The 22026-nt window shown below is 40.1% G+C and overlaps 2 protein-coding genes and 1 pseudogene across 2 annotated transcripts in view; 2 read left to right on the forward strand and 1 right to left on the reverse strand.

Annotated features, from left to right (window-relative positions):
• The window catches only part of LOC114691717 (IQCJ-SCHIP1 readthrough transcript protein), a 735800-nt gene that overhangs the window by 205769 nt on the left and 508005 nt on the right, over positions 1–22026 (forward strand). The gene's annotated exons all lie outside the window — the stretch shown is intronic.
• On the reverse strand, positions 11498–12173 carry LOC114691719 (high mobility group protein B1-like). Its single transcript, XM_037206650.1, has one exon. It carries the CDS (start codon positions 12131–12133, stop codon positions 11498–11500), a length of 636 nt encoding a protein of 211 aa, XP_037062545.1. The 5' UTR covers positions 12134–12173.
• On the forward strand, positions 12144–15055 carry LOC114691720 (annotated as a pseudogene).

A 22026-nucleotide genomic window follows, 5' to 3' on the forward strand; every position in this document is an offset into this window, starting at 1 on the left:
ATTTTTATCAATTTCTTGTGAACTGACTCAAATATTTAGGTTTGCATTTGTTATATACAATGCATATTTCGAACACATTTTAAAATTTGTTTATTAAATGATATACCTCGATGAATATCCAGGTACATACACATTTCTCTATCTCTTCGTAGCTAATATGTGCTCACAATCCCATTTATGAATGGACTACATTCAGAAGTGGAGTAGTTCTGTGGATGGACATTAGTTTTTAGCCCTTTGATACATTAAGTAGTGCTGGAGTAAATATCTTTTTTGTGGTTTTGCATAGTGCAGATATAAATTGATATTAACTGAGAAAACTAAGTCTATTCCAAGCTGGTCATTGCCACTTGTATTTGGCAGATTGTCAAAAGTTGACAGAGGAAAGGGAAATTCGGAAATGGGAAAAGAGGCAGATTTCTCATGTAAAGGCCGGTTGGAGGTTGTTGGCATGGGCATGTGGGCTAGCTAGCTAGGAGAGGGGCAGCCTGTTTGATTGGTTAGGAGAGCATACTGGGCCTTCTCTGATTGACCTTAAGTTAGAAGAGGGAACAAAAATTAGTGACACTATTAGATTTTAATCTATAAAAGGTTGTTTGGTGATGATTGCTGCAGAAATCGCTATTTAGCTTCCTGGATTGTTACCAGAGAAAGCAATCTGGCTTCCTGAGAGCTTGACACATAGCAGTCTGTTTACTGGAGAGAAGGGGTTAGTTTCCTGATTAGGTTGTTGTGCGTTAGAGTCCTATTTTTATATATGATCTAACTGTTATCTGTTGATATATTCGGCCTCTCTGCGGATATATGTGAGTTTATTTATAATACAAATCCTTAAAGTAAATATCACTATCTATCTATCTATCTATCTATCTATCTATCTATATCTGTCTGTCTACCTTGTATTTATCTATCATCTGTCTAGTTACAGAGAAGAGACAGAGGGAAGGAATGGATAAATTGCTTCTACAAGGTTAGATGGTGTGCAGTGTCCTTATACTTGCAGTGATCCAACAGATTGTATTACCAGCCCTTCTCACCTTTGTGCTTCTGATAGGTAAAAAACATCTAAGGACAATTTCATTTGTGGTTGAGGTTGAGAATTTTTATGGTAAATTGTGTATTTTCTTTGAAAATTATATAATACTCCTGATAGAGACTGTTTTGAATTTCTCCCAGACCAGGGAGCATATTAATAAAAGAATAATTCTCTGGATTTTGGTATTATTGCCCTAAAAATTCAACCTAAAACCAAAAGGGAACATGTCTGAAACATGGAAATTAGACCACGGTTTTCTCTAACTCATCTTGTATCAGCAGCCATCTTAAAACTCTTTCTCTCATAGAAGATTGACAGTAAAGGGACAAAAAGTGTTTATGAGGAAGACAGAGCTGAAACTTGGCATTACAATTGAAACAGCTGAGAAACACAGCTATTTCTCAAGAAATACAATCTCACTCATCTGATAGGTATAAAAATAAACAACGAAACAAAAGATTGTCATAAACACTTCTATTTAACATAATTTAGAATAATCCTGATCAACTGTGTGCTTGGTTTTGAAAAAAAAAAAAGTTTTTATGCTCAAAGGTAGTTGTGTTACAACGAGCCATGTGCTGACTGAATAGCTTCCAGTATTGGAATGCAAACCAATTCCACATGTTCCACACAGTATATAACATGTCCACCACTGTGCCAGTCTTTAGAGAGGAATGAACTCTGTCCTGGTCTCTACAAGCCATCTTAGTTATTGAAATGAGCATTAGCAGTATTTTCAGCAGATTCATATATTTACCAACTTTGTCTTGATAATTATGTAGATCTTCCCTCCAAATGTTTGTTTTAATAGCTTCAGTTTTATGGTTAAGGCAACCCACTTGTTCTTTGGAAGCTGATCATAGATCATTTACCTTTAGTGCACACTGCAGTGTTTGCTATAGGAGGAAAGGTGAACAATAGATGTGTATGAACTCTCTCATACACATGCATGCTAAGATGTGTTTTCAGAATTCTCTTGAAGCTTAGTTTCCTTAGTCTGGGAAAGTAGGCTTATGGGACAAATTATGATTATGATATAAAAGGTGTCTACTCAATCCAGAGTTGTTGATTCTTATGGGGACTGGCTTTGTGTTAATTGTTTATTTAGTCATCATCATCACACCTCAAGAATGTCTGGTGTTCCCTTACTGTTCCTGCTCCATAAAGTATCTGCAGCCCACTGTAGGAATGTTAAATTACCTTTTTATCAAAAACTGGCAGGATGTATCAATTCTTTACATTTTTCCCTTTAACATGTTTAGTTTTGAAAGAAAGGACCATTACCTTCCTGTAGCAGGCTTTCTTGGGCTGCCAACCAGCTCCCAAATCAAGACACAGAGACTTATCATCAATTATGATTGTTCAGCCTATTATTATCCTTGTCCCACTAGCTCTTTTTTTTTTTTTTTTTTTTTTTTTTTTTTTTTTTTGGTTTTTTGAGACAGGTTTCTCTGTGTAGCTTTGGCCTTTCTGGAACTCACTTGTAGCCCAGGCTGCCTCGAACTCACAAGATCCCTGCTCTGCCCCGTGCTGGATTAAAGCTGCGCCACCACCGCCCGGCGTCCCACTAGCTCTTACAACTTAATTTAACATGTTTCTCTTCATCTATATTTTGTCTTGGGGCTTTTTACCTTTCTTTCATTCTGTATGTCCTACTTTTTTTTTTTTTTTCTTCCTCTGTGTCTGGCTGGCTGGTGGCTGCCCGACTGGCTGGCCCCAGGTATCTATCTCTCTCTCTCCCTGGTTCTCTTCTCTTTTTCAAGCCTAGATTTCTCCTCCTACTTATTCTCTCTGCCCATCAGCCCTGTATACCCTCTGCTGACTAGCTATTGGCCATTCAGCTTTTTATTAGACCAATTGGGTACCCTAGGCAGGGAAGGTGAAACAAATACAACACATTTTTACATAGTTAAACAAATGCAACCTAAACCAATGCAGCACACCTTTACATAGTTAAGGTAATAACAACAATCTCTGGCAATTTTAACAGTAGTAATGGCTTAATATTGAAAGGCACAGATGACCATAGCTATGGGCTTTTACACCTGAAATGCCTGTAGTGATTCACCGTTCATGTATACAGTGAACAGTTGGACTCTTAGAGTATTCAAGCATTGTTTTAAAAGGTTTACCTGTACAACTTCATTTATTCCTCATAGCAACCCTGTTTCTTCTTCTCATTTTTACTGATAGACAGTAGCACTAAAGCAAAGAGATGCTAAGTAACTGCCCAAGGTCATGAGCAGATGGTGTAACTAGTCACAGTTGCCATTCTTGACAATTACTCTGCTTTGTGTCTTTAATTTACTATTTCTCCTTGTGAAAATACAGTTTATTTGATGAAAATCATATTTTATTTATTTATTCTTCTCTCATACAATACATTCTGACCATAGGTTGTCCTCCCTCCACTCCTTGCCAGGTCCCCCCTCCACCTCCCCACTTCCCCAGATCCACTTCCTCTCTGTTTCCCTTCAGAAAAGACCTGGTCTCCCAGGTTTATCAGCTAAACACAGCATAACAAGATACAATAAGACTAGACACAAACCATCATATAGGGCTGAGAGAGGCAACACAGTAGGAGGAAAAGAGTCCCAAGAGCAGGCAAAAGAGTCAGAGATACTCTTACTCCCACTGTTAGGTCCTATAAGAACACCAAGCTAACAACCATAACATATAAGCAGAGGACCTAGCACAGATTCATGCAGGCAGGCCCTGTGCTTGCCACCTCAGTCTCTGTGAGCCCCTATGACCCCTGCTTAGTTGATTTTGTGGACTGTGCTCTTCTGGTGTCCTCTACCTCTCTGGCTTCTACAATTTTTCCTCCCCCTCTTCTTCAGATTTCTTTAAGCTCCAAGGGGAGGGACCTGATGGAGAGATCCAGTTTGGGTTCTCTCTCCATCTAATGCTTGGCTGTGGATCTCTGCATCTGCTCCCATCAGCTGCTAGAGGAAGCCTCTCTGATGATGATTGCACTAGGCACTGATCTACGGGCATAGCAGAATTTGATGAATATTATTATCTAGATCTTAGAGAAAGAATCAAATACTACCTATTTAACACAGATTATGGGCTCGCATTATTCTATATCCTATTATTTTAGATTAAAATACATATACCAAAGATGTATTAAGCCAATACTGGCTCCATACTATGATACTTATTCTTCTCTTTTGTAACTTATTGCTTCACACATTTTCCTGTTATAGATATGTCCAAAAATCATATTACAGGGTGAGGGTTCCATTTCTCCATTCTTCTGTCCTACCCTTATCAAGGATGCCTCATAATTAAGCTGAAGTCTTTCACTAATTTAAAATAAGGCATGCTAATTATGTAAATTATACATATTAATGTTAAAGTGACAAAAAGATTGTATTTGTTTGATGCTGTAAGCATTTTTGTATGCATAGAATGTTAATTCAGTTCTCATAAAATCTCCCATATAGACCCTGTTGTTATTTTGATCATTTTATGAATGGAGGAGTTGAGAACCAAAGGGGAAAGTGACTACCCCAGACTACTCTCTGGCTAAGTCCAGCTTTGTAATCAGTGTGTTTATAGCTCATTCTACTTCCTTAAACACACACCACCACCACCACCACCACCACCACCACCACCACCACAAAACGTTGCTTGAGTTCAGCAAAGTGGTAAGCCCAGCTACCAGACACACCAAGCAGACAAAATAGCCAGGCCTCTTCCAGGGTTCACCCCTGCATGATTATGAAGATGTTGCATTGTTACAGAATAGGGACCTTAAAGGAAAGAGAAGGCAATTGGGATATATTTATTTGCTGATAAAGAAATCAAAGCTGTCTTTAAAAGCATGATTTATGATAACATTTTTATACAGAGAGGAAAATGAATACAATTTAAATGATTGGCTCTAGAGATTATTAATTGCTGGACTGACTGATAGCTTGACACCTAAGAGGGATCAAGATGATGAGTAGAAAGAGTATAGTAGGAAGGATTTGGAGCCAGGCAGCTCCTACTGTACGGGGAAATAGGAAGGATTCCTCTTCTTCTTTAGTCAAATGGAAATATAAACCCCTCCTTGGAATACTGTGGGGGAGCTACCCACCACCCCCACATTTCCCCAGAGTGCTCTTGAGTAGGAGCAGCAGGAAATATTAGACATAAGGATTTAGAATGTGGAGATAAACAGACAGAAAATACAGGATAGTCTCGAGAGAGCCTGGAACCTATTCCATCAACCTAGGGTATTTATAGAAATGCCAAGGGGTGGAGCAAAAGACCTCCTCACCCCCAGCCCCCAGCCCTGCACAGCCAAGTGCAGACCATCTCAGACACCTGCACTCAGGCCTGTGGTCCAATCATCCTCTCTATGCAGACCTACTGGGTAAAGCCACGAGGAACCTGAAAATGGGCTACCACAGAATACTCAGAAGTTCCAGGATAGGGGTAGAGGATTTTATTTTTTAACACACCACCTAGAATTTTGTAAGTACTTAATAATTTAGAGCTGTTTCTCCTTGTGGGTATCGAGGACTTTTTAATCTACCTGAAATTTTGTACAATACCCAGATGTTAGCAAACCTTTCAAGTCAAGCCCCCCCCCCACACACACACACAAGATCCATGGACCCCAAAGCCTTCTATGTTGGCAGGATTTCTTTAATTAAAAAGTCTCAGTAATTCAATGGGAAGGAGGATGGGAGCTGCAGTGGATGTGTGTGGCATAATTTTGTTGCAAATGCAAATCAGTTTTCCTGTCATTTGCTAGCAAGCCCACTGTTTATAATAACTGTTCATAATGAATCGGGCTGATATTTTGTTCATGCATTTTCCCTTGAGGCTTTAATGACTCTGCGTCTGTGTTTTATGGTTACATGTTGTGGAGGAGACTCTGGTGGAAATACACTCCTGTTTTATAGCATCTGTAGAAATGAGGAACTAGGGAGAAACAAGCAAAAGAGACAAATTTGTGGTCTAAAGGGGTTCCAAGACAGAGAAGGATGCTCTATCAGCCAGGCCTGGAGGGTATATAGGCAAAATGAAAGATAGCTCAGAAGTTTCCATCAGTGAAGTGATTGAGAAGAATTTAAAATGGAGCAAAGACTTGAGCGAGGCTAGAGGGAAAACTTAGGTGACCAAACAAAAGAAATCTTGTCCATTTCAATAAACATTATACCTGCTATGTTCCAGACCTCTAATAAGCCTTCAGCTGTAGTATCCAATATGGTTGCCATTAATCACTTGTATCTCATTGAGTTTAAGTTTCTTAAAGAAAATTAACAGCTCAATTCTTCTGATACATTAACCATATCTTAAGCCACAGAACACATGACAAATGACCACTGTATTGATGAGGTGGAGAATAAATCCTTCATTTCAGAAAATTCTGTTGAATTTAGCACCCCCAAAGTACATGGATGGCTAAGGGGTGACTTCTATTTTTGAGCAATTTGGAGTTTTATAAGTCATAATAACTAGAGTTGTGCTATACAAGTTGGTAAGCATACTATTATGGGGATGTTAGGGACCAGGTGAGGAGGTTTATACAAGATGATGGTCAAATATAGTAGATAAAGTTAGGGTACAGCAAGACTAACTGGATACAGCCAGCTAGTTTCAAGTCACTGAAAATCTATAATCCACATTTTTATATTTTAGCCAGATTTTTAGAGCGGACTTATCAAAGAATATACAGATCAGTAATTCCTTTTGCTATTTCCAGATGTTGCTTAGAAATGAAATTGAAGAGATGATATCTTCTAAAACTGCACACTAGTTTGGAAAATATTTTTGGGAGATACATAATAAAAATGATAGGTAACTCTAATATCCATTAAGAAAAATATAAGCTCTGTTGTGAGCCCATGATCCTAGGGCTAACTTTTCTTTGTATCAAATTAGAATTTTTTTCTGTTTCTTTCTTGGGTGTAGTTGAGATATTTTAATAAATATTTGACTTAGAACACTCCACTTAAATTTTTTAATCTTTGTAGATTTATAGTATTGCAATTCCACTGTCAAAATGACGGATACTGATAAGCATTTTAAGGTAATCTTATATGATTATTTTCAGTGCACTGTATCAATCAACCCCCTGACAGGCCATAAAATGTTACAGCTCATAAAGAACCAGTAAATACTCAATTTTCAAGGTACAGCAGAGGAACCATAAATTAGATTGATTATATAACTATAAAATAATTAGTCCAGTGTTTCCAGACAACTTTGAAAACTTTCCTGACACTGATTATCATTTAAAAACAAGCAAGAACCTCTTAAAGCTATCCAGTTTCCAGACTTTGCTGAAATTATTTTTTGTTTTCTTTATGTCACAACCACTCTCCAAGGCTCCTTTCCCCAAGGTGAACTAATTCCTTACTCTGTCTCCCATCGACTCTTATATGTGGGGATTTCTAAGCTTATCTCTCTTTTCAGAACTCTTCTAGTACAGAGACCTGTGTGCCTCATGTCTGCCGTGTGTATCTGGCTTGGTAGCTCTCTATCAGCAGACTCCCATGCCAGGGTCTGAAGAAAAGCAGTTAACTGAGGGAGGTGTCTCAGATAGTTCCAGTGAGAGCTTGAGGAAGTGACACAGGATTGAGGATAAATTCTGGGGAAGATTTCTGTGTTGGGTACCTGGGTTTGAACAGGGAACTCTGGGAGACAATATGGATGGCAACTTAGATATACATAAATTCCTCATTCATCAAGCTCTGCATGTCCAAAGCCTGCTCCAAAACTTGTTTTAGCTCCACCTTGGGAAAGTGCTACAGTGTACACCTCCATCCAGGAGGGAGGTACTCTCCACTCTCCACCACCAGCTTCCTCTCAAGTCATCTGTTTTGCCTCTCCTGAAGCACTAACTTGGACCACTTTTTCCTCTCACCAACACCATTGACACTGTGTTACTTGACCCTCATTATTTTCCCCACACTTCACACATTTACCTCCTGAATTACCTCTCTGCCTCAAGTCCTGCAAATAGATAGTCCTCCCTGTAGCCACTGGAAGAATACCAAAACACAACTTGACCACAACCTTTCTCTGATTAAAATCAGCAGTGACAGTGCAGGACACTGCACATGAGGCCTCTACAGTCACCATTGCTATCTCAGGTCACTTTCCTGGCCTCCCTCTGCCACGTGCGCAGCTCCAGGGTCTTTGGATAGGTTCTACTAGTCCTTGTTCACCACTGAAACTACAACAGATTTCACCTTCTCTAGTGTGTCCTCCTGACACCTCATTGCTCCCTCCCAAGATGAAGCTTACACCGCTCAGCCAGCCCAGTGTTATTGTCTTCTTGTTTGTGTATCTCCTCGATTCAGAACAAATTCTCTGCAGATTAGTCCTCTGTTAGCCTCAAATTTTGGGCACTTTGCCAAGTATATGTTCATCGTAGATACTCATCAAATGGTTTTCAGTGGCTTTGCTTATGTTACTGTTATTTATCCTTAAAATAGCCCTACAAGCCTTATCTTTGCACCAGTAATTCTAACACCTTGTTCAAAATTACTTCTAATAAATTATCAAATTGGGATTTGACCTCAAGTTAGTCTCAACAGTCTATATTCTTTTTCCATTAAATCATGTTAATAGAAATATCATAAAGTACCAAATATTTCTTCCACTTTGTAATTTGCAGCTTACAAGAAAACAGCCTGGATAGGTTTACTCTTCACTTTTAAGAGCTGAATCAATCCACAGGTTTCTTCTAGAAATGAAATATCCATCTACCGGGAACACGAGAGCTGCAAGTTTGGTTGGTGTACATCTTGTTGAGAGGGGCTTATGACTTTGCAGTAGAACTCCTCTGAACCAGTTAGCTCACGGGATGCATCTGAGCTTGGGAATTTAAATAATCTTGGGTCCATTGGACAGTGGAAAGGATTTATATGAGGCATGTGGGGGGAGGAGGGCAGGGAAAGCAGGTTTGGAACATTGCAGCAAATTTTTACACATCATTGACTGCAGAAGAGAGATGATTATCCATCAGTTACAGAGCAGTTCTGTGTGTGTTTCTTGGGATTTTTGCACTATTTATGGACTCAAGTCCCCTAGCAAAGTTGGCACCCACCTCACCTGGCTTGCTGGTTGTCATTGTCTTCAGAGTTTATTGGCAGCACTGGGTCGTCCCTGGGTTTAAGCCAAGTCAGTGACCACAAGAAGATTCGTACTAAAGCCTGTTACTTCTGTAATGGAGCCTGTACTGTGGAAAGTATAAGTAAATAATTTCCCAAGATGAAATTGTGTCAGCCTCAAAGGGGCTTTCTTTTTCTTTTTTATATTGTGCAACAAAAGTCATCAGTTTACTTATTTTCAAAATAAGCAATATTTGCTGAATTGTCTATAAACTTAAAATTGCAAGCATGTTTTCTTTACATCCATTTATGTTCTGGGACAGTTAGATCCCCAAGGAGAGATATAAGGCTTAGAAATTCAAGCTCTATGAGAATTTAGGAGATGAATAATAGAAAACATGAAGTAAAACTCTTCTTATAGTATCTAGAATAAACAAATGTTTGCTATGGGTATCACTCATACGATCTTTTTCTTCTGTTATGTGGAAACCGATCAATATCTTCCTATTAGCAACATACACACCACACACACACACACACACACACACACACACACACACACACACACACACGGGGGGGGGGGGGCGGGGGGGAACGTTGATGCTTTGTGTGAGGATAAAATTAAAATTCAGAATTTATCCAGTGGTTATGGTTCCATTTGTCACTGTCACGGGAGCCATGAATGGAAAATAGAAGATATCAAAGACTGTTGCTATAGACTGGGCTTTCTTGCAACATTTATTTTAGACACACTAGCTTGAAGCCAACCTTTAGGCTATTAGCTTGGCATCACCAAAATATAATAGGATCCCATTATATCAACTTTGGGAAAATTCATATTACATTGGAGCTTGACAATACTTAAAACTTATGTAATTTCTCAAGTAAACATTGGCATGTATGAGATGATTAACATTTAGTAGTGATGGATTAGTAATATACTCTAAATAGTTAATTCTGAATTCCAAGAATACACACACACACACACACACACACACACACACACACACACACACATGTATACATATATTCCATTGAACAAAAAAGATAATAGGAAAAAGACAAGACCTAAACTCATTCCTGTCAGTTTTGAAACATGGATCTCAATGACTTAGTCAAACACGCTGCCTAAGATCATGATCTGCACAGAAAATGACAACAGGATTGCACACCCTTAACTCATAAAGCTGCCAAGAATGTGTCATGATAGAGTGAATGCCATCATGTGAGAATGCTGTTTGATAACAACTGCCCTTCTGGTCGGCCTTCTAGGTCACCTGAGAGTGTGGAAAACATAGCCAGTAAGACTGCTCGCCATCTGATCGTGTGTGTGTGTGTGTGTGTGTGTGTGTGTGTGTGTGTGTGTGTGTGTGTGTGTGTTTTACAGGTGAGAGGCACGAAAGGGGATGTGTAAGGATCATTCATCCACCAGCAACACTGGACACAGCATCTGATACACATTCCTTCAAATTGACCAGATTCTGTCCTAAGAAATCCTGCTCTGTCTTCCCTGTTTTTCAATAACTCACATTTATGAAAAGTTTTAATGGAAGATTTTTATTTTAATGAAGAATCCTATGAGTTTTGACATATGCATGTATTCAGGTCACCATCACTATGATAAAGATGAAAAATAATCATATATACATCCCATGTCTTTCTTAGTATTTCTTGATTCTTCCGGCAAATCAGCCTACATTTCCTAACTCTTAGTAATTGCTAACCTGTCCTCCACCCCATACCTTCTCTAAAGTAGGATATAAATGGAGTTATACACTATATAAGACTGACTGGTTCCTTCCACCTAGTTGATTGCCTTTGAAAGCCATCATGTTTTGGAAATACCAGTAGTTTGAGCCTTTATGCTTATGAATACTATTCCATTTTGTGGGTGGAATTTTGTTGGCTTAGTCTCCCATTAAATATTTGAATTGTTTACAGTTTATGTATAATTGGTTACAGTTTATGTATAATGCTATCATAAATATGCATATATAGGTTTTGTACGAATGTAGGTTTTTATTTCCCTTGAGCTAGGTGGATTGCGGGGATAAATTATTTATATTTGACATTTTCAAGCTGTCTTCTAGAGTGGCTTTTTTGTATTGTAGTCATGTGAGCAATACCTGGGAGATTCTCCACCCTAGCCAACCCTTCTAGGTGCAGTCACTTTTATTTTAGCCATGCTAGCAGTTGCTAATGTGATTTTTCAAGTAAACATTGGACTTTAGGGAATTATTATTTGATACTTAGTCCAGATGGGTTAGAAATATGGGTCAGGGTTTCAATTCTTTATACTAGTAAGGGCCAAGTTTTTCAATTTTTTTCTTTAAAAGGAGTGAGTTGTGTACAGGGGGGTTAAATACATTATAGACAAGAAAAAAACTGCACTAGAACCAACTTATTCATCATCTTCTTCATCTTCGTCTTCCTCTTCTTCCTTCTCTTCCTCATCCTCTTCACCCTCCTCCTCATCTTCCTCTTCCTTCTTTTTCTTGCTCTTTTCAGCCCTGATGACCCCCTTCTTCACCGCATCAGGTTTTCCTTTAGCTCTGTAGGCAGCAATATCCTTCTCGTGCTTCTCCTTCAGCTCGTCAGCCTTCTTCTCGTAGGGCTGCTTGTTCTCAGCGGTGGTGTTCCACATTTCCCCCAGCTTCTTCGCCACGTCCCCGATGAACAAGCCGGGGTGCTCTCCTTTGATTTGGGGGTGATACTCAGAACAGAACAAGAAGAAGGCCGAAGGAGGCCTCTTGGGTACATTGGGGTCCTTGAACTTCTTTTTGGTCTCCCCTTTGGGGGAGATGTAGGTTTTCATTTCTCTCTCATAACGAGCCTTGTCAGCCTTTGCCATGTCTTCAAATTTCCCCTTTTCTTTAGCAGACATGGTCTTCCGCCTTTCTGAGCACTTCTTCGAGAACTCTGAGAAGTTGACAGAAGCATCCGGGTGCTTCTTCTTATGTTCCTCCCGGCAAGTTTGCACAAAGAATGCATATGAGGACATTTTGCCTCTTGGCTTCTTAGGATCTCCTTTGCCCATGTTTAGTTGATTTTCCTCTGCGAGGCACAGAGTCGCCCAGTGCCCGTCCAGCTCGCCCTTGCCCCGACACTGTCTCTATGGAGCTCAATGTACTGCAATGGCTGTGAGAGCGGGAGCCAGGCACCCATTGTCAAGGAATCTTAAGACACATTCTTTAGTTTGTACTATTTGTCTTATTTCAATTCAAACAAGTGAATGGTGGCAGGAAATGATCAAACATTATAAAACTACTACTGTGACCTCCCTCTGGCATCTAAAATACTTCTTATTGTTGGTCATAAACACACCCTGCATTATCTAGATGGCATTCATCTTCACTTGCACTGGGTTTGGCTTCAATGTTGACACTGAAAAATGTCAGGCGGGGCAATAGCTCGATAAGTAACGTGTTTGTTGTGCAAGCAGGAGCTCCTACATCTGCTCCCCAGAACCCAAATGAGAAAAGCCAGACGTGCTGGTTGCTACTTCCTTATCATTCTAGGCCTGTGAGGTGGAGACAGGTGGATCCCAAAGTTTGCTGGCCAGCTGATCTGGCCCAGTTTGAGAGCCCTAGATCTTAGTGAGAAGCCTTGTCTCAAAGAAACAAGAGAGACAGCTCCTAAGGAACAACACCCAGGATTACCATCTGTCCACCACACCCATGCACATAACGTGCACACATGCACTCACATACAGGCATGGGAAAAAAAAAGAAAGTCAAGGAATGCCCAGTTAACATCATGTGTTCTTTCTTCATTACCACTTATGATGAAGCAGAAATCTGGATGCTTCTTTCACAACCTTACATCAATAAATATTTGCTGAGTTCTCTCTTTGGGCCAGAAATTTTGCTGGTTATTGGAAATACAACAGTGAGAAAAATAGATATAAATGCTTGCCTTTGAAGTAAAAAAAAAAAAAGAAATAATAAAGCAATAAAAAATATATTGGGGCATTATTAAGCTCTGAAATCTTAAATAGAGCTAGAGAAAGTTTCTGTGAAGATCATGCTTGAGAAAGATGATGGTGAACCTTGCAGATAGCTAGCTCTGCTACTGTGGGTAGGCTGAGTGAAGACGGGGGTGGGTTAAGACAGCAGCCTGCTTGGGAAGGACAAAGAGCGGCCAAGACTCAGGGTGGCTGGTACAGAGGAAAGCAGGAGTACAGCAGCAGATGAAAGGACAGAGGAAGTGGTAGACCATATTGAGCAGCACCCTAAAGCCACTGTGGTGACCATTGCAAGTAGAGCACAGGCTTGGGTCCAGAAGTGCAAGCAGAAAAATCGACTTAGAGTTTCTTGTTGTAATCCAGGTCAAAGATAATGGCAGCTTGGAGGAGGTTAATGACAATGGAAACCCAAATCCATCCACACTGCTGTTTAGCTAGCTGAATAATCTAATAAGATGTTGGATTCTGTGACTATTCCTAAGACTTGTTTTTAGCATGTTGGAACATTACCAATGCTTTTATCTTTACCAAATATAAAAGTCTGTGTTTAAAAATATATATTAAGCATATTGAAATTCCCAGCCAAAGATATTCCACTGGAAACCTGAACCCACATACTCAGGAGGCAGCTTCTAACTGAGTAAGAAACATGACACTTCATTTTGCTAGCATGATCCATCCGTAGTGTTGAGAGGTCTTTTCCTGATAGTCACAGCCAACTGAGTGAATACTCCTAGATTCCATAGCTGTCCACAGGCAGCTTGACAAAACAATCAAATGAAGCTGTCTCTGGGTCTTGTCTGTTGTATCCACACCCTTTACAACAAAGAATTGCCATGTTGAGCCATTTCAGAAAGTACAAAGGCTTCTGGAATCTTCAAAATGAAGAATACTGTCTTTGTCAAGTATAACATAATTAGAAGAAAAAACCCTTAGTTATTTTGACTAGGAAGATAGCACTGTGATGTTTGATCACACATCTGTTTTCTTGCTATTTTGGTAAAGAAAGAAACTCCTTGTTTTCACATGAGGGGGCACTGCTGTTAATCTCTGCCAATGGGCTTTTAAACGTCCATCCAAGGTCACAAGTACCACCTTCCTCAGAACTACTGACTCAAGAGGTTTCATCAGGAGGTGGGAACAGAATTAAGAAATATTCCTCCATGGTTCAAACTGGCTGTGTTTCCTATAAAACATGAAGCTGTATTTGAGGCAGTAATTCAGTTTATCTAAGAACAAAGTTCCCTTCCATGACATTTGATACAGAGGCATGTAGTCTGTGCATTTTACTCAAAGTGGGGCTACAAAAATGTTTACCAGAGGCTGAGAGGGCATGGATGGAACTTACTTAATGGACCAAAAGTTGCAGAATTCCACCTCTTTGTTAAACATTCTCTACAATGAATGTGTTTGAAAACATTCTTTTGATTATTTCTACTTTCCTTCTCCTTCCATAACTACCCTTCTTCTTTAAAAAAAAAAAATGTGATTGCAGCTACCAAAATGAAGTTCAATGCCTTTGTGACTTCTAACCGAAGCAAGAACTGCAAGTAGCATTTCAATGCACCTTCTCACATTGGGAGGAAGATCATGTCTCCCCCTCTTTTCAAAGAACTGAGGCAGAAGTACAATGTACGATCTATGCCCATTTGAAAGGATGATGAAGTTCAGGTTGTCTGAGGACACTACCAAGGTCATCAGATTGGCACAGTGGTCCAAGTGTCCAGGAAGAAATACGTCATCTACATCGAATGAGTGCAGCGAGAAAAGGCTAACAGCACAACCGTCCATGTGGGCATCCACCCCAGCAAGGTGGTCATCACCAGGCTAAAGCTGGACAAAGACTGCCAAATATCCTGGAAAGGAAAGCCAAGTGTCAACAACTAGGAAAGGAGAAGGGCAAATTCAAGAAGAAACGATTGAGAAGATGCAGCCGTAGGAGCATCTCATGCACAGCTTTCATTAAAGACTGCTTAAGTTAAAAAAAAAAAAAAAGATATGTCCTGCACTGAATTTACCAGCATGTTAATCTCCAAGATAAAGAAGTATTGATGTTGATTTTAAGAAGGCTGAGTCTAATAACTAGGTGTACTGACTAGTTTTATATTAATTTGACACAAGCCAGAGTCATCAGAGAGGAAGGAGACTCAATTAAGAAAATGCCTCCATAAGTTCAGGCTGCAGGCAAGCCTATAGAGAATTTTCTTAATTAGTGATTGATGAGGGAGGGCCCAGCCCATTGCGGGTGGTGCCATTGCTGGGCTGCTGGTCCTGGGTTCTATGAGAAAGCAGGCTGAACAAGTCAGTAAGCAGCACTCCCCTATGACTTCTTCATCAGCTCCTGCCTCCAGGTCCCTGCCCTGCTTTAGTTCCTGTCCTGACTTCCTTTGATGATGAACTGTAATGTGAAAGTGTAAGCTGAATAAACTCTTTTCTCCCCATGTTGCTTCGCTCATGGTGTTTCATTACAGCAATAGTAACCCTAAGATACTAGGTAACAAACAGTGTTACAAGGCACATAGTTTCTAATTATTTATATTCAATAAAATTGAAGAGGATCCAATACAATTGTCAACTGATAGATAATCAAATGTATTATTTGTTGACAAGTGCTGATTCTAAGCCTCTAATTTGGAAGTTTAATGACTTGGTCAACAACTGAATTCTTATCCATCCCAATATAGATTTTCAGGCTTATTAAAGATGATAAATAGAAAAAGAATCAATGGATAAACTCTGTCTCTTCTTTTTTTGTTAAGAGGTAATTCTTACTCAATAGTAGATGATCAAATGGAAAAATGATTTGATTCAGCTCACAAATTATATCATTCCAATAAAAACAATTTGACCTTTAATCATTACCTGTCAGATTTATTGTTTTAATCAAATGCTCAGCACCTACAATAATGATGATAATTAAAATGATAACAAATGAGATATTTAAGACACTGGAATCTTTCTAGTCAGGATATAACTTTGAAAATCACTGACATTTTTACAGAGCTAGATGGAGTAATCAATGAAGGATTTTGCCGTATAAAATTCATGTTGTACTCAACAGGTGAATTCAACTATCAAATTGTTTACACCCTCATTTTGGTGTCCATCTGTACTCTAAACCTTTCAACAAGGTTAATGTAGTTACTTTCACCTCATGTGGAAAATCGCCACCTCTGGTCGAGTTTGGAACCTACTTTTGTTGATTCTTTCGTCCCTCCATCATGAGCCTTCTTTTCTTCTATTTTTTTTGTGCATTGTAAATTTTTAGCGTGTCCAGTTTATACAGGTGATCAGCAGAGACTAAAGAAAAGATAATACCACCCCCCCTTTTTTTTGAAGCTTGCACTGTGGCTCTGAACAGACGTCAGGCTTCCTGCACCGGTCTCTCTATGCAGTTCAAGCCTGACTGCAGATACCTGAGAGAGACGACCCCGACTCTCTTTTCAACAGGGCTTCATGTCAAAGCACTGGAAAAATTCCAGAAGGCTTCTGGTGCTTTCGAGTTCAGCTGCCAAATTCTGGAGCCATGGTGATCCCTCCCTGCTTACAGCCCAGCTGCCGTTGGCTTTTGCATCCAGTGGGAGCCGTTCTTGTTATCGAGCGGTGTTCCTTTCATTCTGCAGCAGGGGCAATGCCTCTAGCCTACTTGTCCACAGCCATGAGCTGCCCTGAGCCTGGCGAAGCCCTGGAATAGCCCGGAAGGCGTCCCCCTTAGTTCTCTTGCTGCTGGCTGCTGGTGTTTTAGAGTTGAAAGCTCAGAGAGCCTCTGATGTATTTCTGTCAGCAGTTCCGCGGGGTCCCACAACACTTGCCACCTTTCAAGGGACTTTGGCCTGGGACAATATCTGTGTCCCTCAAAGGGACAGCATCCTCAGCCTTCCTCCTTTGATCTCCTTGCTTTGGACGTATTACCTTTCATATTCTCAAAAGACCTGTGAGTGAATATGTGGATAAATGAATATTCAGGGATGATAGGCCTCCTGGGGAAACAATCCATCATGCCAGCCCTCCGGCAGCTGCTCAATATTCATTTAATGCTGGCTGGCACCTTCCCACCCCTCTCTGTGGAGCAGCTATGGATATCTACTCTGTCATGAGGGAATTGCCGCTTTTTGGAGTTTAATTTAAACATGTTGATACCTTATTGGGCTTTTGTTTTGTTTCAGTAGCTTATTTAGACATCTGTTTTAAAATTTCAATTCTTAAGGTTGGGGTGATGATTGTTTCTTTCAATATCCAAATCAAGAACCCTTGCAAGTATATATTAAAACTAATGGTTGCAGGCCTTGAATCACTGGGTATTAGATTCTGTTAATTCTACTTAAAAATAACTTGAGCTTTAAAATGAATATATACACAATGTTAAGGGTTATATCTTTTAGAACTATTAACTTTATGATAAAACTTTGACAGATTGGAGCCGGAGAGATGGCTCAGTGCAGTGCTTAAGACCATGTGCTGCTCTTGCTCCCAAATCCAGTTCGTAGCACCCCAGTTAGGTGACTCACAGCGGCCCGTAACTGCAGCTCCAGGGGATCTAAAACTGGATCTGACCTCTGTAGGCACCTGAGCATTTTTTAAGAAAGAAGATTCTGGTGATACGTGGCAATTGAGAAAATCAAAGTTCAAAGCTACATAATTACTACTAAAATGTGTCTCACTGTGACCATTAGTATTTAAACTTTAACCATTGAGAAGAACATTTTGACATAAATGGTCGTAATTGTCAACTCAGACATTTGTGGGAAGATTCAAATGCTGGTCTTAATGCCATGGAAACTCACTTATCTGACAACACCTCTTAGTCTCCTCTCTCCTCTGTGTTACACACACACACACACACACACACACACACACACACACACACACAGTGTGTATGAGAGAGCTGAGAGCTGCCATCTCTCCTTCCTAAGGATTTTTGGTTGTTTTGTTTTTTTAATTAAATTTAATCAATTGTTTTACATCCTGACCTCAGTTTTTCCCCCTCTCCTCTCCTCCCACCCTCTCCCCATGTACCTCTGCCTCCCATCTGTCCCCAATCCACTCCTCCTCTGTTTTTGTTCAGAAAGAAGCAGCTTTCCCATGAGTGTCAACAAAGCATGGCATAGCACATTGAGGTAGGACTAAGCTCCTCCTCTGTACCAAGGCTGGCAAGGCAACCCAGGATGAGGAATAGGTTCCCAAGAGCCAGCCAAAGTGTTAGGGACAGCCCCTGCTCCCACTGTTGGGAGTCCCACAAGTAGACCAAGCTACACAACAGTTACATCTCTGTAGAGGGCCTAGGTAGGTCCCATGTAGGCTTGATAGTTATTAGTTCAGACTCTGTAAGTTCCTAAGAGCCCAGGTTAGTTGTCTCTGTGGGTTTTCTTATGATGTCCTCGACCCCCTTGGCTTGTACAATCCTTCCTCCCTCTCTTCTACAGAATTCCCTATGCTCAGCCCAGTGCTTGGCTGTGGGTCTCTCCATCTGTTTCCATCAGTTACTGGATGAACATTCTTTGATGACAATTGGAGTAGTCACTACTGTGATTATGGAAGATGGCTAGTTCAGGCTACATGTTACCTATTGCTAGGAGTCTTAGCTAGGGTCATCCTTGTAAATTCATGCGAGTTTCCTTTGAACCAGGTTTCTACCTGACCCTGAAATGCTCCCCTCCTTTAAGTCATCTCTTTCAGTACTCTCTCCAACTACCCCCCCACAACCCGATCCTTCATGTTCCCATCCCTGCCCACCCCCAGTCTACCCTTGAGACTGCTTATAATTCCCTCCCCAGGGTCCCCCCTTGGGCCCTCCTTCTTACTTAGCTTCTCTAGGGCTGTGGATTGTAGCACAGTTATCCTTTATGGCTAATATCCACTTATAAGTAATGTTTATCTTTCTGGGTCTGGGTTACCTTATTCAGGATGATTCTTTTTCTCATTCCATCCATGAATTCCCTGGTGTCCTTGTTTTTAACCTCTCACCGTTACCCACTCCAATCTCCCTACCACATGGTTGAACTTACTATTTTGTGCTTCTTAGTCTGGAGAAGGGACAGGAAGGTGCTCAAAGGAAGCCTACAGGGCTGAAGAGATAACTCACTCTATCAGGTGTTTGCCACTCAAGCATAAGGATCTGAGTTTAGTCCCCAGAACCTATGTAAGAAGCTAGTCATGGTGACCTGAACTTGGAATCCCAGTGCTGAGGAGGCAGAAATAAGCAGGTCCCAGGGGCTCCTTGGCAAGACAGCCTAGTTGAATTGGCAAGCCCTAGGTCCCAATGAGAAAACCTGACTCAAAAAAGCAATATGAACAGCTCCTGATTAGGAAAAAAAAAAACAAAACAGGAGAGATTGACTTCTGGCTTCTATATTCACATGCACACATGCATACATGCACACACACACACACACACACACACACACACACACACACACACACGCATGTATGCATACACTCACTCATTCACACATGCCCCAAGGCAGGACCCTACTGCCAGTAAGGATATACCTTTGAATATCTATGATCACTCACTAGGCTGCTGAGAACATTTGAGAGCTTTTTCCAAACCATTCATGATGAGGAATGAATGAAAACCCCATTATTTGCATAAAATGAGTAGTAAACATCCTTTTGGTGTTCTTGTTCAAAGCAATGAAATGTTCCAGAAAATATTTGGTGGAGTTCTGACATAGCGACAATGGCTCCTGGTAGCAAACCTCACATTCTAGATGTTGTATTTCATTGTTTTCTTGAGAGATAACATGACATCCCATTTCTGGTTCATATGTTTTAGAAAAAAATGTAAGCATATTGTCAGTCATGTAATTGATATACAGCACTTCTTGACATGTCTATTTTTAATTAAAACACATTTTAATTAAAAAAAGGAGAGCAATTTTAAGAAGAGATGCTCTCTGCCAGATGGTGATTCCCAATTTACCTCAAATGTGTCGGGAACCACATGATTCACTTTGCATTAGCTTGTGCTTGTGCACTGTCGAGAATAGTAATTTTATTATGAAGAATAATCACCCACAGCACCACTTCTAAGTGAGAGAAGTTGGTGTAGTCACTGGCATGCATGGCTGTACCTTATAGCAATTCACCCTAAAATTCTAATGGTATGAGCAAGAGTTTTGTGTAAAAGTTTAATGCCTGCACTCTCAGGAAAGAAATAGACTTCTATTTCTTTGTTAATAAATAAAACCCCTGTGATCTCAGTCTGGGATTTACAAATGCCAGGTGACTTTAAGTGCAAAGCCCCAGAACCAGAACATACTGCTGATCAGGGCCTATTTATGGTGGTGGTCAGGGCTTTTAATACAGCAGTGTGTGTGTGTGGGGAGGAATTCTGTTGTTCTTTCTTGACTTTTTACCACAGCTTCATATCCCTCCAACAGAGTTCTTCACGAACTCTGTCCTCCATAGAGACACCCCACATAGTCCACATGTATGGACTGCAGAAGTATGCAACAGGACCATACACATACCACAGTAAGTAGTTTTGTGTTTGCAAGCTCCAGGGAACAGGAAGTGGATGGGCCAGAAAGCTCCTCCTAGTGAGAGGGAGCTGATGGAACTGACCATGAGGAATCATGAATCACAGTCCTTGCACATAGTCCTATCATACAGTAATCATCAGAGTGGAAGCATCATACAAGATGAAGTAAACACTTCTTCAGTGATACAAAGCTACAGCCACACACCTCCCTGCAAAACTGCAGTTTCACGAGTGGAATAATGACTAGTTCCAAGTGCAATAGACTTTATTAACAGTGTAAAATATTTTATTAATAGGGAATACGGCAATATCTTTCCATCAGTTCTACTGGATTTGAATATCTTATTACCTACAAAAATCTCAGTGGCATTGACGTGTTTGTTTTTCTTTATTATCATTGAGACGGGGGAGGGGGGTGGGACAGGAAAAAATACTCTAGAGTAGATTTAGGACACGAAGTGAACCAAATGGTTATTTTAAACAAGCTTTGGGGTTTATTATTTTAATCATTCACAAGAAATTTTTTTCCTTGCCCAGATTCAATCTCTGAGTCATAATTAGTGGTAAAATAGCTCATAAGGAGAATATAAATTGAAATCGTTGTCAAGAACAATCACGCCTTTCAAAATGCAATGCCTTTTTTTTTTTAATCCTAGAAGAAATATACCCCAATGTGAAAAGAGGAAATAGTTCACTGAACTCAGTGAGAAGGCTGTGCTTTTGGATGTCATTTCACAGGTCTGAGTGTCAAAGCCAAGTTCTGAGCACCGTTTTTATGAATGTCGGGTTAGGATGTGGTCGTGATTCTTACAAGCTACCAAGTGTAGAAGTAAACCTGACTTGATAAGCTGTAGTAAACAGGTATCAGCACCAATGATCTCTGATAATAACCAAGTTAATCCCCTTGTGATTCAAACTCACTTGCAGCACTTAGCTCAAACTTTCCACTCAGGCTCAGATGCAACTAAATCCCACAAACCCCACATCACAGATTTCATTGGATGAAAATGGGGTTGAGGAAGAATGTATCCTCAGAAGGCAGCATTCTTGTGTCACAAGAGCTTGAGGTTGAGGTTAACCTTGGCAAACACAGTTCTGTGTCTAAATATCAAAATGTATTTACACAAAGGGTAAAAGAAATGGTTCATTACTTTGACCAAAATCCAGTAGATGTGGAAGAGCTGTAATTTATCTATCTAACGCCTACTTTTTATATTAGTTTACTTTACATTGGCACCATTTTGAGAGTTTTTAGATCTCTTAAATTTGCATTTCAAAGTAGCTATAAAATATGTATTCCATTGCAAAACATTAGCATAAAGTGATTCGATATTATACATTCTGTCGGAAATGCCAGGAAGAATTCCACAACTATTGCATTTCCATCTGGCAGCATCTTCCTACACTGAATATTTGCATAAATATTTCAGCAATAAAGTAAAATTATGAAACATAAACTCTTTAGGTTATATTCCAAATTGAT

This window comes from Peromyscus leucopus, chromosome 6 (genome assembly GCF_004664715.2).
Source record: "Peromyscus leucopus breed LL Stock chromosome 6, UCI_PerLeu_2.1, whole genome shotgun sequence".
Lineage (NCBI taxonomy): Eukaryota > Metazoa > Chordata > Mammalia > Rodentia > Cricetidae > Peromyscus > Peromyscus leucopus.

Excerpts from the sequence above, each read along its gene's own strand:
- LOC114691719 (XM_037206650.1), bottom strand. The coding sequence starts at position 12,133 with ATGGGCAAAGGAGATCCTAAGAAGCCAAGAGGCAAAATGTCCTCATAT.